This window comes from Hakea prostrata, chromosome 6, assembly GCF_041222555.1.
Source record: "Hakea prostrata isolate BN-2017 chromosome 6, UWA_Hpros_2, whole genome shotgun sequence".
NCBI classification, from domain to species: domain Eukaryota; kingdom Viridiplantae; phylum Streptophyta; class Magnoliopsida; order Proteales; family Proteaceae; genus Hakea; species Hakea prostrata.
Window position 1 is genome coordinate 31,000,698 of NC_142605.1, and position 17,487 is coordinate 31,018,184.

The following is a 17,487-nucleotide window of genomic DNA, read 5'->3' on the forward strand; positions in this document are numbered from 1 at the left end:
TATCTGAGGACCTGTCAACAATTTCAAAAGTGAGCTTTGCAGCCCAGTAAGCAATATAGACAACCATGTAAGTAAGTCAGACAAGTTATCATGTATCAATCATCACATCACTGTCATATTATATCATATTTTCCAATTTCCTTTTCATTTTTCTTTTTCATTTTTTTTCTTCTTTTATTTTCCTTTTCCTTTTTCCCCTTTTTCATTAAACTAGACCTAAGCGCTACCTGAAGAGAGAGCACCATCAGTCTAAACCACACAAGTGGCATCAGTCTCAACCACATAAGTGGCATCAGTACCAACCACACAAGTGGCATCAGTCCCAACCACACAAGTGACATCAGTCTCAACCACACAAGTGGCATCAGTCTCTCGGCTCAAGGCCAGGTGTTCTCTACAGGAGGCCATCATCAGTCTAGTATATCTTTCCACTTTTCAGTCTCGCTTCATGCCCTCCCATTTGGGTACATAAGTATCAGGACTTACAGAAGCCATTACATTTTATTCCTTTTTCCCTTTCTTATATTCATTTTCAGAATTGCCTTACCATGCTTTGTCTTTTCCATAAACATTTTTCAATTCAATCATCATTCAGTCTCATCTGAACACAATTCATGCAATTCAATCATTTAAATATGAGAGCATGACAAGTCCATATCTGATAAGCATAATTATCATTTCAAATTCATAATTAACAGTTCAAGAATACTATTAGCATTCCAAGTCAAGCAATTCAGTCAAATCATTAGGCTGTCATCCAATCCAGGCATTTTGTTCAATACACAAACACACATATATCATGCACTTTTTATATATTGCATCAACGAATAAATAAAATAGACTCTATGTTATCATGTGCATGGTATATGTCTACTAAAAGGAATCACTCACTTAACATTTACAGGTTGGTCAATATTACTTACCTGTCTTGGTTCCATGTGTGTGTGTGTTTTGACCCTGGTTCAGTCAAGAATCCGCTCTCCCTCCTGTACCTCGAACAATTACTGACTATTTCGAATGCGTAGGAACCAAAGGGAAATTTTCCCCTTTTTATTTTTTATTTATTTTCTCTCTCCTCCCCACGGTTTTCTTCTCTCTCCTTTCTTGTCTTCCTCTTTTGTCTCCACTCCTCTCTCTCTCCTCTTCTCCCCACTCCTCTCTCCTCTTCCTTTAATGGCTTCCCTCCACTTTCTCTATTTCTCTCATTTATCTCCTCTCTCCTCTGCTTCCACTCCTTCTCTCTCCTCTTCTCCACGTTCTCCTCTAAGGCCTTTAATGGCTGCCCTTTACCTTCTCTATTTCTCTCTATGCTTCACTTCACTTCCACTTCTTCTCTCTCCTCTTGCTCACTTTTCTTTCTCTCCTCTTGCACGTTCTATCTCTTCTCTCTCTCTCCTCCTCTCCTCTTAATTGCTTGGTACTTCCCTTTCTCTTATTCTGTCTTTTCTTTATCTTCTCTATCCTCAGCTTCAAACTGTTTCTCTGCAATCTGATTTCTGCAAATCTCCAACCCTTCTCTTTTCTCTCCTTTTATCTCATATCCCACGCACCCATAAGAAGTCTTTATCTTCTTTTTTTTCTTCTTTTTCTTTCTTTTGTTTTAAGCCCCCACGTAAGTAGGAGGTGGGGGAGAGGTGTCACCTTCTCCCTCCCTCCTCAATATAGTCGGTTAATCTCTCCTTTCTTAAGTCGGTTGATTATATATAATATACATATAATATATATTTAATTAAATGACTAATGGGCTTTGTTATGGGCTTGTGGGCCCACTGTAATATCTTATGCAGGGCCCACTCTGAGGTGCTAATATTAGTACCTCTGGGTTCCGAAAATCATGCCGATCATTTCCTCGTTTTCAGTTCAGTCTAATTCCACTGCTGTGGGATTCACAAGCGATGTCTAACCTCGACCCAATGTCAATTGGATCTAGCCTCATTTAAGCTATCCTTTAACTATATTCAAATCATTTGATTAAACCATCAAATCAATCATCGGATCCTTTAATAATATTAAAGACTGACACATTCACACACGATAATAAAATAACAATATAAAAAGATGCGGGGCATCACACTTCCAAACCACGCTTTAAGAGATTGCTTCAGCCCATATGATGCCTTTCAATTTGTATACTTTCCCATGAGTCTTAATAGTGAAATACCCATATGGCACATCCATAGGCACCTACGCTTAGAGTTCTTCATGTAGAAAAGTATCATTGACATCTAACTATTATAGGCTCCACCCCTTATTCACTGCACATGAGAGGACATCTTGAACTACGTTTATCTTGGCAATAGGGGCAAATGTCTCCTGGTAGTCAATCCTATAAGTATGAACGAAGCCTTTGGCCACCAATCTTGCCTTATACCTTTCAATGGTTTCATCTGCCTTGTACTTCATAGCGAACATCCATTTGCACCCAATAGTCCGCTTTCCTACAGGCAAAGTCATTAGTTGTCCACAGCTAGCATTTCCTCATCCATTGCTTCCTTCTAGTTTAAGTGAGATAATGATTCCTACCAAGTGTTTGGAACAGAAGCAGAGGACAGAGAGGAAACAAAACTTTGAAACTCTAAGGGTAGGGACTAATATGAAACATAATTGGAAATAGGATGTTTGATGCAAGTTTGTGGTTGCTTCCTTAATGCAATTGGTAGGTACAAAGTAAGGTCAAAAGAAAGGTCAAAGATAGGCTCATCTAGAGAAACTTGTACTTCAGACTAGGAGCCGAAGCTTCGGACGGGCTTAGCATAGAAGGGGATTCTCACTGCTTTTTTTTATTAGTCTTCAGAGGTCTTTGCTGCCCCTTTACATCGTCCACTAGTTGTTCCTGTTCGATCACCGCATGTTTGCTTGTGTCTAAAAATGCTACGCAAGTGCACGTGTCCCAATCAAGAAGTAATTAGTAAGTAGAGTATCGATCCCACGGAGAATTTTATCTTCAAATATCAATGTAAAAGGAAGACTAATTTAAATAAGAATGACAAAATGTGATAAAACCCTAATAATATTTCCCAAAAATTCATACAAGAATGCAAGAAATAACAAGATAACACTGGTTTCTATGGTGCCAGTCACCCCCACACCTCACAGTGGTGTCCCAACAACTCTCATAAAACATTCCATATCCTCTCTACTCACTTGTCCCTCTATTTATAACCCTCAATTATCCCTCTATTTATAATTTCAAATAACCCTAACTAACCCTCATTCCACATGGCCTCATCCCTAGGGTAACCCTAACTAGGGTAACCCTAATTATTCCCTCTTTTCTCTCTTCCTCTATTTATTATATCAAATAACCCTAACTAACCCTCATTCCACAAGGCCTCTCATCCTAGGGTCCTAACACTACCGGCCCCTCGAAAATCACCTTGTCCTCAAGGTGATGGAATTGTTGAAGTTTAGTCGTGTGATGGTGCCGCATAATCGTAGTGAATCAAAATCATCCTCCCAAGCTCAATAACATACCCACTGCTCAAAATTAGACTTGGAGCGTCTTTTTTTTTTTTTGGCCTGCAACGAAATTAATCCCCATCGCACCACTGCATCTCAAGGAGCCTACGTGCAGCTGTTGGAAGACGGTGGATTTTCCTCAGTCGCTGCAGCCCCAACCTTGCCGCCTCCCTTTCTATTCTGAAGTTTAGAGGTTGAAGACGATGAATTGTTGGTTTGGTCCAGTCAGTATTTGGTTCGGGTTGGTTTGGGTTTGGTTTGTTGACTTTAATGGTAATGAAAAGAGAAATGGGTTGGGTATTTGGTTAATAAAATACGATGGGCTAGGGTATAATGGGTCTGAGATTGGGCTACTGAGATAGGATGGGCTGGGGGTTAAGGAAATATGTTGGGCCCAAGGTGGGTCTTTTAAATGGGTAGTGTCTAAAGGCAGACCATGGGTTAAGAGTATTGGGCTGGAGATTGGGCTAATGAGGTAGGTTGGGCTTGGGGTGAATGAAATAGGTTGGGCCCAAGGGGGTTTCTTTGGGAACCAAGTGGCCCAATCTTTAAATGGAGTTCGTTTGGGCCCTATGAGTGAGAACAATCGTACCTGAATGTGGCCCAAATTAGAGGAACTGTGGCTCTTAAGGAGTGAACCAAACCCATAAATCATTCTGGTGTGAACCAAACCAAACCCAAAAACCTTAAATCTCCATCTTCGTCTTCCTCTCCTACGAACAGCAGCTCTCGCCACCACTTGCTGGTTTCCAGCGATGGCCTCTGGCGTCTTTCGATCCCCCGCTTTCTTGCAAACCGGTGATCGAGCTACATCTTCCCTCGTTGCGGAATTAATCCGGTAGGTTTCAACAACGATTTCTCTCATTCTCTTCTTCTCTCTTTTCCAAATATGGCCTGCAACCACCGCAGTACTCGTTTGATCTCTTTCGGCGATTTCATTCGGCAGCCTTTCTGTCGGATGTGCTTGGTCTCCCATCTCGACCACTGTAATAGCTCCCATAACTTCTTCCTGGTTGTTTTCCAAAGTCACACACACATCTGTCACTTGGTCATCACCAAACTCAATCTGCAGGGCTTCTCTGAAACTTACCCAATCCAACTTCTGCCAAGACCTTGCGTATACCCAATCAAGTGCATCGCCATCCAAATGCTCGAGAGCTATTCCGAGCCAATACTCACACTCAATTTGGTGTTGCCGGCAAAATTGCTCGACTTCTATTAACCACTCATGCGCTCTTCCATCACCAGAAAACAGAGATAAAGCCATATCACCTCCCTGGATCGTTACAGCTCTGATACCAATTGATAAAACCCTAATAATATTTCCCAAAAATTCATACAAGAATGCAAGAAATAACAAGATAACACTGGTTTCTATGGTGCCAGTCACCCCCACACCTCACAGTGGTGTCCCAACAACTCTCATAAAACATTCCATATCCTCTCTACTCACTTGTCCCTCTATTTATAACCCTCAATTATCCCTCTATTTATAATTTTAAATAACCCTAACTAACCCTCATTCCACATGGCCTCATCCCTAGGGTAACCCTAATTATTCCCTCTTTTCTCTCTTCCTCTATTTATTATATCAAATAACCCTAACTAACCCTCATTCCACAAGGCCTCTCATCCTAGGGTCCTAACAAAATGATTTTGTGATTAACAAACTAAATGAATGAAAGAAAGGTGAATTATGCAAGAGATATTAAATGAAAAATATGCAATAGAAGGAACTATAGTAAGTGGTATGAGTGTTGGGAATCAATTTCCCTTCCCCTGAATTTATATTGTGGATACTATAGCAACACTGCAGCACAAAGTATATCAAAGAACCTGGAATGAAATTACATACGGGTATCTTCCAATCCACATATGCACTAACATCCTAATTCAAAATCCTCATATTCCTATGGAGAAGTGAGCTGATAATGCAAATTACACCAAGTTCTAATCATGGCTACGTGAGGCAGGTGAATATTCTTACCCTACCTACTAAATAGCTAAACTCAAATAAGGATTAAGCTAACTCATGACATTCAACATTTATCTAGACTTATTAACTTTCCAGTTAACTAAAATCATAGCATTCATTCACGGATGATCAGTCAATTAATGAAATTACTCATAAATTAACATGCTGAATTCATTGATAATAGATTGTGCTACAATAAAGCTAAATAAAACTGAATAATTACAGCTCAAAACACAGGTTTAGGTACTCTTATCATTCCAACACATTAAGAGCTTAGCTCATTTCAAAGTTCAAAAGTAGAGAAATATATACAGTCCTTACATAATTCAGCTAGAGTATGAAGATTTAAGAATTATAAAACCAAAATTAGAAAACTAGGAGATGCTTCCACACTGCTCTAGCTTCCTATCTCCAGCAGCTCTGCCTTTTGCATGAGCTCCAGCCTGCTCTTCTTCCAGCCCTTGGTTCTCTTCCTTGCTGTCCTCTTTAGCTCATCCGCCTCCCTTCTCATTTTCCCCAAATTTTCCTTAAGTGATAGGGTAGAAAAATGGGCTGTAGGATTAGAACATTCCCTTTTGATATCAAGGGCTGAGATCCTTCACGTATTGACAAGAAGAAAGTCCAATTAGTTAGCCCTTTTTAGTCATTTCACTAAGTGGTACCATGTGTGTTCAATCTGGGAATATTTTGCTACGTAATGCTGCAGCATCTTTACAGCAAAGTGAGAAGACATGTTCTTTGTTCCTCTTCTATGTTTCTTGTCATATCTTCATCCTTTATGATTCTTTTCCTACAAAACTAAGAGAAAGAGGGCTGATCAATTCCATCTATTAATTCAAGAGAAATTCATGCATGAATGACATGAAAGACCTTTACAAAATTTAAAACACTAAGACTCACTAAAACGAAATTTAATTGCAACTAACACTAAAACAAAGATAAAAAATACTCTTGAATCAAGCTATCTCAAGTATAAAATTACTAGAATTAACTCTATTTCATAGAGTTATCACTGCATCTTCCAAAGGAGATCATCTATAGGAATTTCATGAGAAATATCTAAAGGAGGGATCAAGATTGGAACCAACCTCTTCACTAAGACTCTCCTCCTGAAGAGGTCTAAGGGAAAAGAAAGGAACTTGTTTCTAGAACACAACATCCATAGAGATAAAGAAATGATGGGAACAAGGATGATAACACTTATAACCCTTTTTTGTAGGAGGATAACTTAAGAAAATGCATGGTAACCCACGTGGATCTAGATTACAATGAATCATTGAATATTGTTGTTTCAGGCAAAAGCAACACAACCTAGAACCTTATGGGGTACTATAAGGGCTACTATCTCTAAAAGAACTTCAAGGGGGCAGCGTTGGTCTAAGACTCGAGAGGGCATTCGAATAATCAGATAAGTTGTAGTAAGAACCGCATCACCCCAAAACTGAAGAGGCACATGCATAGTAAACATTAAGGAATGTGCTACCTCGTGCAAATGTCTATTATTGTGCTCAACAACTTCATTTTGAGGTTAAGTGTTAAGGCAACTGGTTTGGTGTATGATGCCATGGTCAGCTAGGTAAGTTGGGAACACACCACCTAAGTACTTAGTCCCATCATCTGTATAAAGGAATTTGAATGTGGCTATAAATTGTGCCCTTACCATCTTATGGAAATTTTGGAAACATATAAAGACTAGAAAGACACCCCTTTTTTGGTGAGACCCACATGTTCCTAGTGAGACAATCAATGAATGTGACAAACCATCAATGACCAGAAAGAGACATAGTCTGAGACGGACCCTACACATCAGAGTGAGTAACAGAAGATGAAATAGTACTACAATGGTCTGAAATAGGTTAAACATGCCTAGTCTATTTGGCTAAAATGCATGCCTCCCAATAACAATCATTCACATTAAATCTTTTAACCAAATCCACAAGTAACTTAGACAAAATAGGTAAAGGAACGTGACCAAGATGACAATACCATTGCAATGAAGTAAGAAAATGCAGGAGAATAGAACTACAGGTCGTAGAAAGAGCTAATGGAGACCCATCTAATAAGTAGACCCCCCCTTTTGTTTACCACTGCCAATTGTACACTCTGTTTTTCAAGTCCTGAAACATACAGTGAGAAGGGAGAAAAGTTATCTTGCAATTCATGTCACGAGTAAGGCTATTGATAGATAAAAGGTTAGCTGAAAACTTAGGAACATGCAAAACAGAATATAAAGTAAGAGTCTAAGAGACAACGAACAGATAATAGATCCATTCCTAGAGATAGGGGAAAGAAACCCACCATCTGTTTGAACAACCTGAGTCAAAGGAATAGAGGAATAATTATGAAACAAAAAAGATGAGCCAGTCATATGGTCGGCTGTCCCATAGTCTATTATCTAAGAGGGATAAGTCGAATTAACACTGTGACAACCAAAGATACCTGTGGAAGATTGTGGATCAGCAGAGGGAACAATAGCAAAGGCTACACTCACATTGGAAGTCAGTGCTGAAGAAGACATGTCAATTCTAGACATTAACTAGCAAAGGTGTTGGAGCTCGTTTGAAGAAGGAGCTGCTGGAGTAGTCAAGGTGTTAAAATAAGCTTGGTGTGTAGATGCTTCATTGCTGCCACTATTTCCATTCCTACCTCTATGGGAATTCGCTGGATGTCTATGCAACTTCCAACACTTGTCCTTTGTATGACGTTCATTTCCACAACACTCATGCTTCACTAAAGCACGAGAATCACTAGAACTAGACTTATTACCACTAAAATTAGCCATTAATGCAGGCCTGTCTGGATGTTTAAGTATGTACCATAGCTGTCCTACGGCTGTCCCAACCATAGCATAGGCTTGCTTCAGAGAAGGAAAAGACTCTCAGGAACGAATCTGTGCTCGAATTTGATCATACTCAATATTCAACCCCGCCAAAAAAATTTATACACTTTGAGCTTAGCTTCCCACTTTTTGATAGGCAGCAACATCTGCAGCACAGGTGGAGTAAAATGGCCATAGAACTCAAAGGTTTGATAATAGCCTTAAAGAGTGTTGTCGTATTGAGACAAGGAAAACTCCTTTTGTTGTAATTGATGAACCTTCCTTCCAATCTCAGAACATTGTGCGTCATTCCCACCTTGGAATAAGTCTCTTTGGCAACCCTTTATATAGTAGCAACATCATAATGGAGAAGGTAACTCTCTGCAATACTTGGTTCAAGGGAATTAAAAAGAAATCCCATAACCAAGCACTCATCTGTCTCCCACTTATCTGGAGCTGTACCAAGTGAAAAAGGTTTGGTAGAAGTTCCATGAAGATGGCAGTCAAACCACAAGCACCTCCCACAAGAGAAACAAAATGGATCAGTGAAGATAATTGGTCCCATTAAGTTTGACAGTGGTCCATTTGATAAGGAGAAAAATAACAATCCCAAGAAACAAAAGACTCGGGAGGATCCTCCATGCTAGATGCATCAAAAGAGGCGAAGGAGACTGTATTGACCATCATAGGAATCAAAGTATTTAGGTATTAGGGAAAAAAAAAATTTGGTAGGAGAAAAATGCTCACCATAAAAAAACAATTGATAAAGGATGTTTTAAGACAAGAAATTTTTTTTTAGTAGATGATGGCGGAAATTGATGCCTCCTAGGGGTCCGTGGTAGGCTAAAAAGGGAAAAAGGAGGAGAATTTTTTTTGAAAGGTTGAAAGAGGGCAGAAAAGAAGGCCAATGGCTTTAGCTGGATTGAACCAAGGGGGCGATGCCTCTAGGAGCCATGCAAATTTCAGTGATGGTCCTTAGAGGAAATTGCAGGGTGTCTGGGTTCCTGGAGGTAAGTAACGATGGGCTTAGAGAGGTCGCTGGTATGAGTTGATCCTTCTAGGCCTATTGAAGATTGTTGTTGAGTCTGGTGGAAGGTCTAGGAGTGGTTCAGATTGTAGGCGATGGTGGTCGCTGGAGTTGTGATGGGGAAGAAGGAGGTGGTGAAGGTCTTAGAACTTTCTGGAAGTGGAGGCAATGGGTCTAGGCCACCATAGGAGGCGGAGGTGATGGGTTTGGAATGGTTAAAACCTGGCAGAGGGGTGGTTGGTGAGCTGCGATAGCCAGAAGAGGAGGAAAGATGGTTGTGATGGTGGTGGTGCTCTATGATGTGAATTTCCTAGGATTCTTGGATCAAAGTTGGCTCTAATACCATGTTGAATAATTTGTGGAATCTTGACTTGTGTCTGAAGGACACTGTAGAAGCTTTTTTTTTTGGTCAAACACTATAGAAGCTTTATTTATACTAATAACTTGCCAAATACAAAACAAAGCAGATCTCCCTAGTTCCTAGTGTGGGAATATTACAAGAAAATATAAAAGATCCTAAAAGATTATATCAAAGATCCTAGCAAATCTATCCTCAATAAGGAAACCCCAAAGATGGAAAGTAAATCTAAATTTCTGCCTTGCAACAATGATTTATTGGAATATCAAGGGACCATCTTCACCATCCAATTGTAACCTATGTCTCAGCTAGCCCAAAAATTCCATTTTCTTTTCCCAGTTGTGTCTGTAAGGAAGTACTTACATAGAGAATCATATCATTTTATCAGTAAAGAATATTTACATAGCAAGGGTGTTTTTAGGGACACACCCTTTTAGAGCCATGAAATGTATGCGTTTACAAAGTCTTTCTTGCCAACAGAACTGGAAAAATGGAGGCCGTGAGAGAGATCATATATTTATAAATAAAGGTATGTAGGTAGGTAGCTGTGCAAAAGATTGAAGAGGAAGAATTATTATATTACAGTATCAAAGAAAATTACTCGAGCTGTAATATCCCCTTGCACTTCTTTCTTTCTCTTGATATGTTGTCGATGGAAGATAAGCTTTTGGCCAAACACATCAAAAAATTGATGGAACAGCACTATATTACAGGATCCACATTATGAAGGAAATTTCCTTTGGTCTTCCCAACAACTTTAACAACATGATGTAGATAATGGAAACAGACATGCTCCCCAATTCTCTCTCTAACCTGTTCCCTCTGATTTTGGTTTTGTTTCTACTGTTTCTCAGGCTTATCCAGCAAAGACCTCTGATGCCAAAAAGTGGAAAACAACTGCCCAGACAAATAAGTGCAAAGTAACTACTACATGGTTTGGCTTCTACCGTATCTGGCGTGGAAGCAATAGAATTCTTGAGTCAGAAGACCTTTCTCTTCCTAGCTATTCTTATGAATCACAGGTGTTCATTGATTTCTCATGGAAGTTCCTATAAATTGCTTTTAGTTGTTTGCAATGTTGGTTCTGGCACTGATTTATTTCTTATGGTTCTTTTCATTTCTTGCTTTTCTTTCTCTTGACATCCAAACAGGCAGTCTGGATTCGAGTTCCTCAATCTATAAAATCAGAAGTGGAGATTAAAAACTTCCCATTTCGTGCGGGGCTGCATGCTGCTTGTCATGCTCTTCTTAATGTGGTACCTCTGTAAGCATGCAATTGTATTTCAAGCAATTTTTTTTTTTGGGGAAAGGTAGCTTGTTACTATGGGGTGGGGACTAAATTACTAATATACGCTGCCGAGTGGGTGCGAACCCAGGACCTCCCTGTGGGAGGGCGGCTCTTTAACCGCTTGCAATTGTATTTCAAGCAATTTTCTAAGAAGACTGCTAAAATTTGTTTACTTCAAGTTTTGTCTAGTCAATTTCCATAGCAACTTTTTCCATGAGAATGTCTGATGTGTTCTATGAACAAACTTTTATGTTATATGTTGGCATAAACCAACTTTTATCCTTGGTTTTGGGTTTTGTTACAGATTTTAATCCATTACCTTGAAGTAGTCTGTCATGGAAAGGAAATTCTATGGCATTAACTCAATGGATCTAATAGCCTTGTGTTTCTTTGGCATGTAGGTATATTATATGCAACTCTTCGGATTTGGCTTGTGACTGTGCAAATCCTCATGAAACCCGTCAGTTTCTTGAAAGACTTCTGTTGTATGATCAGCATCCTGGAGGAATCGGTTTATCACTGCAGGTAATTATCAAATATATTTCCTTTACCTTGTCTAGGGGTGCAAATGAAACTTGTTTATGCACCTTATCTTCTTCTCATGTGAAGTGTAAAGTTAGAGATTGTACACCTTTTAGCCTTGGTGGGTTGATTAATGGTAAGGGCCTTTTTCATCCATCTTGTGTGTTTCCTTGCCTTATTTTGTAAAAAGATATGGTATCTTATCTGATAGCCAGTCTTAAGATATGATGATAATTATTATAAATTTCAAACCTGAATAATTTAATCTCCAAATTAAATCAGAATATAATTTCCGAAGTAATTGAATCAATGGGAGCAGTCTTACTAACACTCCTCAAGCTGGAGCATATATTGATCGTGGCAAGCTTGTTACTAATACGATCTTGCTTAGCACCCCCCAGAGACACTGTAAATAACCATGCAAGTTTTTCCCCTATATGAGCATGACTAGGAGAAATGTATTGTTGCAGCTTCTCAAGCAAAGCAACAATCTACTTAATGCATTTTGTTCTTTCATGAACACATGATTGAAGCAATATGAATAATAGCTTGATTATTACATACGATTGCATAGAATTGTCTGTAAATCCAAGCTCCGTCAACAACCGTTTCATCAACATCAGTTCACATGTAATATGTATCATGGCTCAATACTTTGACTTTAACTGGTTCCAGCCACAACAGGTTGTTTTTTGTTTTTCCGTGAGACAAGATTCTCTCCAACAAATGTGCAATAACTAGTAGTCAACCTTCTGCCAACTTGAGATCCAGCCCAAACACATGAAAAAACCTCAACCTGTCCATGGGCATCATCTGAGTAAAATGCCTTCTTGAGGTACATCAAGATATGTATAACATCTCAATGAGATGTCCAAGCAGCAGAGAAAACTTCACTGAACATTGACAAGAAAGGCATGGTTCAAAGTCACAGTCAATTGATTTAGTTTTCCAGCAAGTCTCTGGTACTTCTCAAGATCACTAAGAATATCACTACCATCAGCTGTAAGCTTCAGATTAGGATTCATGGTAGAATTTGGATCTTTTGATCCTAATAATCCTATCTCTGAAAGAAGATCAACAACATATTTTTGTTGTGAAAGCGAAATTTCTTCCTTGACTAAACCACTTCCACCCAAGAAGCATTTTTTCCAACTCTTAAGTCTGATTTTTTTTTGGTTTTGGTTTGGGGGGGGGGGGGGGGTCTATAAATGCACATTCAACTTCTCAATGCTTGATGAGCCATCTCTTGTAATGGTAATATCGTCCACATGTACGTATTCTTCTTGAATCAGAACGGCAGAAAAAACTGAATTGAGTAGGTTTTGATGAACATCCACACCAGTGTTTGTTGTATCATGTTAGAACTGGTTTGGGAGTAGAAATGATAAGCTATGAGAAGGTTGTTTGAGGAGGCTCAGCTATGTTCAATGAAGGCCTTTAAATGCCCCTATATGAAGGAGTGATTTAATCCAGATTGAAGGAACTAAAAGAGCTAGACATAGATCTAAAATAACCTTAGAAGTGGTGAGAAAAGATATGCATATGGCTGAGTAAGGCAAGGATCCATGTGGCCAACCCTTTTAGTTGGGATAAGACTTTTATTGTTGTTGTTGTAAGTGTAGCAAATAGAATGTAAAGCTATGTTGGGAACTGTGTGCCCTGCAATTCTTGAGTAAACTTCTGTTTGAATTTAATTTGGAAATGGATAAACAAAAACCGTTCCCAATCATGCGTGAAGACTGATGATTTACTTCTATCTACCAAATGAATAATAAAGGTTCAACCATTCAGTATGCCAATCTTTAGCACACACCGTCTTGCTTGCTGGATTGATTACTGCAAGTAAACTGACAAGCGTTTGAATTTATTTTGGTTTAGTACAGTAACAAATCTATTGTCTGGGTTGGTGGACATGAGGAATTGGGTACCTGTTCCCGATACTGAAATATTAACTGCCTTAAGTCATATAATCGTTGTTGAAATTGAACTATGAACTGTGCTTACCCTTTTAATCCACTGCCGCATCAGTACTGAAGTAAATATATCAGTACATTACTAATATATTTACATGTAAAATAGAGAACCTGCAGTAATTTTTATTTTAATTGATTAACCAGAGGTTGATGCCTTGTGCCTAAATGCCTATGGACTTTGCTCTGTAATATGGGTTTATCTTGGCTGTTCAATTTCCGAAAAAACTAGAGAAGGAAAAAAAAATTATGAGTTTTTTTTTTTGGTGAGTAGTTTTATGGTTGTATCAGAAGAATAAGAAAGAAAATCATTGACATTCCAGCTGGTTGGAATTGTGTAATAGGTGCAGCCACTTTTCACAGCGCTGTTAGCTTCTGCTTTGGAGCTTGTCACGACATGCCCATGCTTGGGAGCTGCTGGTTGCCCAAACTGTGTTCAGGTCAGTGTAAAACTCTGCACTCACAGGGTAACACAAATTTTCCCTCTTTCCTTTGGCAAAAGAGGCAGGTCCTGCGTAGGGTATTGCAGTTCTTGCATCCATTTCTGCCACATGATTTCACAAACTGGCATATCCAAACCATTGAACGGGAAGATGAGCCATTTATTAGTTAGATTTGAGCCCCCTCCTTTTATTTTGACAGTTGGCAGAATTTGGTTGATCTCAAAGTTGGCAAATTTTGGACCATCTTTGCCCAGGGAAAAAAAAAAAAAAAGAGAAGAAAAAAGGGTCCCATGCCATGTGGCAAATGGACTTGGGTTTGCTCCCTCCCTCTGTTCATGGTGTGAGGGGATTATAGGGTTCAAATCTAAGAAAATTGGCATTGATATCTGGATGCTGTGGAAAAATCAATCATCGCATGGGCCTGTGCTGCTCCCTAGATTTGCTCCCTTCCTCTTTTCATGGGGTGAGGGGAGTATAGGGTCCAAACTTAAGAAAATTGGCATGTGTTTCTGAAGATTTTTGCATTCTGTGGAAAAATCAATCATGTCGCATGGGCTTCTGTTGCTCCCTATTCAACCCCCCCCCCCCCCCCTTTTTCTTTGTTCTTTTCCCTTTTTTTTGGGTGGTGTGTGGGCAGGGGGGGTTGGTGTTTGAGAGGACTAGAAGCTTCAAATGGTAAAAATGGTAATAAGCAAAATCCATTCCAATAATATCCTGTCGCTCAAGAGCTTTTCATGTTGCAGATATTTTCATGCAGTGAATACAATGAAGTTTTGGACAAAAATGCTGCCATTATGATTCTTCAGGTTAGTTTAATTGATTTCAAATGGAAGTCCAAAACTAACCAAGGGATGAGTATTCTTGGTACTCCCATTTTCCAACAACGGGTGGTGACATTGGTTGTCTTTGCAGGCCACTCTAGAAGCTGAGAACTCCTACTTTCGAAGGCAACCAAATTCTTCTCAGATATCCAACACAGAACATCAGCAAACTCTGATATAATTGATAGAGGGAACCAAGTTCTCATTACTTCTTTGTATTGCAAGATTAAAAAGAAAACCAGTGAATGCCACCCACCAGTTGGAATATTTACTTGTTCATTGTCAATTATGTATTTTCAATTGTGTAATATATGAGGTAAAATCCCGAGCTATATTCCTTTGCTTTCTTGATTTTCCATTGGCGACGTGACCTTATGATTGGACTTGTGTTTCATTATAAGTTATTACTCATGCAATGCCTTCTCAGGTTTAGATGCCCTCCCCCTTCCCCGGATTTTTATTTGCGGCAGCAGCGGCCTGCTGTCGCCAAGGGTGAGGATTAAGCCATGTCATCACATATGAATCAAATGGTTGTAAACTAAAAGGTGGGGGTATGTATGTAAATACTAAAATTTGCTTTTACATGTGAAGGTTTGAAAATTCTGAAATTTACAAAATTACATTCCTAGCTTTACCGATGAATCCTAAACTCGAGTTCTAACTCTTCTCAGTGTCTGAACCCTAGGGTTCTTTCTTCTCAAAATCAAAGTTAAGAAGCTTCTTCTTCGGTACTGTGGTGGAAGGCAGTGGTGGTTATTGTTTGTGCCGTTGCTTTGCGAAGCCTTGAATTTCAAAAGGATGATGTTAGGTTTATGTGATGGTGTGGAATTCCAAGAGGGTGTTGTTAGGTTTATGAATGCTGCGATCGTCTCTTTGTTTGGAATGTTGTGGATCTGTAATCTAATTCCCTTTCCCTCTTTTGTAGGTTTAATTTCTTTATCTCTATGCTTTTCAAACCCTAAACTATCCAATATGCAAAACTCATTTTGTGGAATATGGTTCGATGGGTTTTCTTTTCGATCCTTCATCTTCCTTCTCTTCCTCAAGGGGTGGCGCGATCTCTTGGTGGTGATGCTTCAATGAATGAAAATATATTTCCCAACAACAACTCACCCGAATCTGCAGATACAATTATTTTTTGTTTTCTTGTTACATAACGCCCAGATTTGCTTCACTTCCCATCGCTGCTTTATTTCATATTTCAGTGAAAACACCCATGGGAGCCAGTAGAGAAATTCAATCCCAATTTGATGAAGAGCAGATTAATAACCATGGGAGCCAGTAGAGAAATCAAGTCCCAATTTGATGAAGAGCAGATTAGTAACAATGGGAATTTGGGAATTCGTCAAATAGATGTAGGGATGTAATTTTGTAAATTCCAGAATTTTCAAACCTCAAATGTAAAAGTAAAATTTAGTATTTACATACATATCCCCGCCCTTTAGTTTACAACCATTTGATTCATATGTGCTGACGTGGCTTAATCCTCACCCTTGGCGACACAGGCAGCTGCTGCCGCAAATAAAAATCCCCCCTCCCCCAGCAATTTGTGAAGGAACTTGAATCCAAGAAAAAGATGTTTTTCCAAGAAAGAGCAGTAGAAGAGTAATAATGTTTTTACTTTCTTTAAAAGCAACTGCAAGAGAAGAAATGGTCCATGTAGTTCTCAAATATGCCACTTTCACACACCATTGGCACAGATATGCGTCTAGCCTATAATAAATTAGACAATTAGAGGTTATTTTTTGGATGAAAGAAGAAAATAAGCTAAACAGACTGATTGTTTTACAGAGCCAGATCGTCCTTGATCATTACAAACTCAGAAAAATGAATAAATGAGCGTTTGTAAATAACGATCCAACTGATAAAAATGTGAAGCGCCGTCGCCCTGGATGATCCAAACTCCAGAGGATATACAAATGACATATTGATCATGTCCAGCACAGCTTTTAAGGTCCATTAATGGTTCCTTCTATGTCTGGATTCTGGAGACGACAACAAAAAGTAATGCGTACAACAAGAAAACGTCGACAGCAGGATTCGAACCTGCGCAGGCAAAGCCCAACAGATTTCGAGTCTGTCTCCTTAACCACTCGGACATATCGACAAGTTGTTTGATCAGGTTCGACATTAAAAACTAATCCATTACTTTCATTGCAGAACCCATGCCACACCAATGGTTCTAAGGATCAAAATCAGGTCAGAATCAGCTTACATGGATCTCAAATTCCATTGTTCCTAACAGTTACCTCCTAAATCAGAATGAGACATCTGACAAACAGTGAATCTATTATTAATGTCCAATCCAATAAGGCAATAACCGGTTTTCCATTGATTCCATGGTTTTGGTTCAGTTCTAATGGTGCCACTAATTCAAAGAACTTAACGAACCATAAGATGTAGGCTAGGGAAGTATGGAATGTCATCAAAGATTCAGAACTGACGAGAAAAGACCTGCAATTTGAACTATAGGGTCTAAGTAAGGTTTCAACAATCTTATTGTGTGCTGGGTTCAAAACCAACAACTAGAAGGAGCAGGATGAAGTGTGACATTAATAAGATTGATGGTGTCAGAATAATAGCAGATGGATCACTAAAGGATGGTGATGAAATAAAGATGGTTTGTTGATGGTTTAACCAAATGGTTCGAATGTAATTAAAGGATAGCTTAAATAGAACTGGATTCCAATTAGTATTTTGGTCGAGATCCGACATTGTTTGTGGGGTCCATAACAATGAATTAGATTAAACTGAAAATAAATAAATAATCATATTAAATATATAATATTATTTTTAATGGCTATAA

At 39.0% G+C, this 17,487-nt stretch overlaps 1 protein-coding gene and 1 non-coding gene across 2 annotated transcripts in view; one reads left to right on the forward strand and one right to left on the reverse strand.

Moving 5' to 3' along the window:
• The window catches only part of LOC149013333 (UBQ, helicase-c and DEAD-like helicase domain-containing protein), a 29,216-nt gene extending 14,117 nt beyond the window's left edge, over positions 1-15,099 (forward strand). The window contains exons 22-27 of the mRNA XM_089158482.1: positions 10,492-10,659; positions 10,789-10,901; positions 11,327-11,450; positions 13,762-13,857; positions 14,604-14,666; positions 14,773-15,099. Of these exons, the coding sequence (XP_089014608.1) occupies positions 10,492-10,659; positions 10,789-10,901; positions 11,327-11,450; positions 13,762-13,857; positions 14,604-14,666; positions 14,773-14,862 (654 nt within the window). The 3' untranslated portion in view covers positions 14,863-15,099. The remainder of the gene's footprint in view (positions 1-10,491; positions 10,660-10,788; positions 10,902-11,326; positions 11,451-13,761; positions 13,858-14,603; positions 14,667-14,772) is intronic.
• A 1,607-nt stretch (positions 15,100-16,706) lies between these two features.
• TRNAS-CGA (transfer RNA serine (anticodon CGA)) lies at positions 16,707-16,788 on the reverse strand. Its single transcript has one exon. It is a non-coding gene; the product is annotated as a tRNA-Ser (tRNA).
• Between the last annotated feature and the right edge of the window lie 699 nt (positions 16,789-17,487).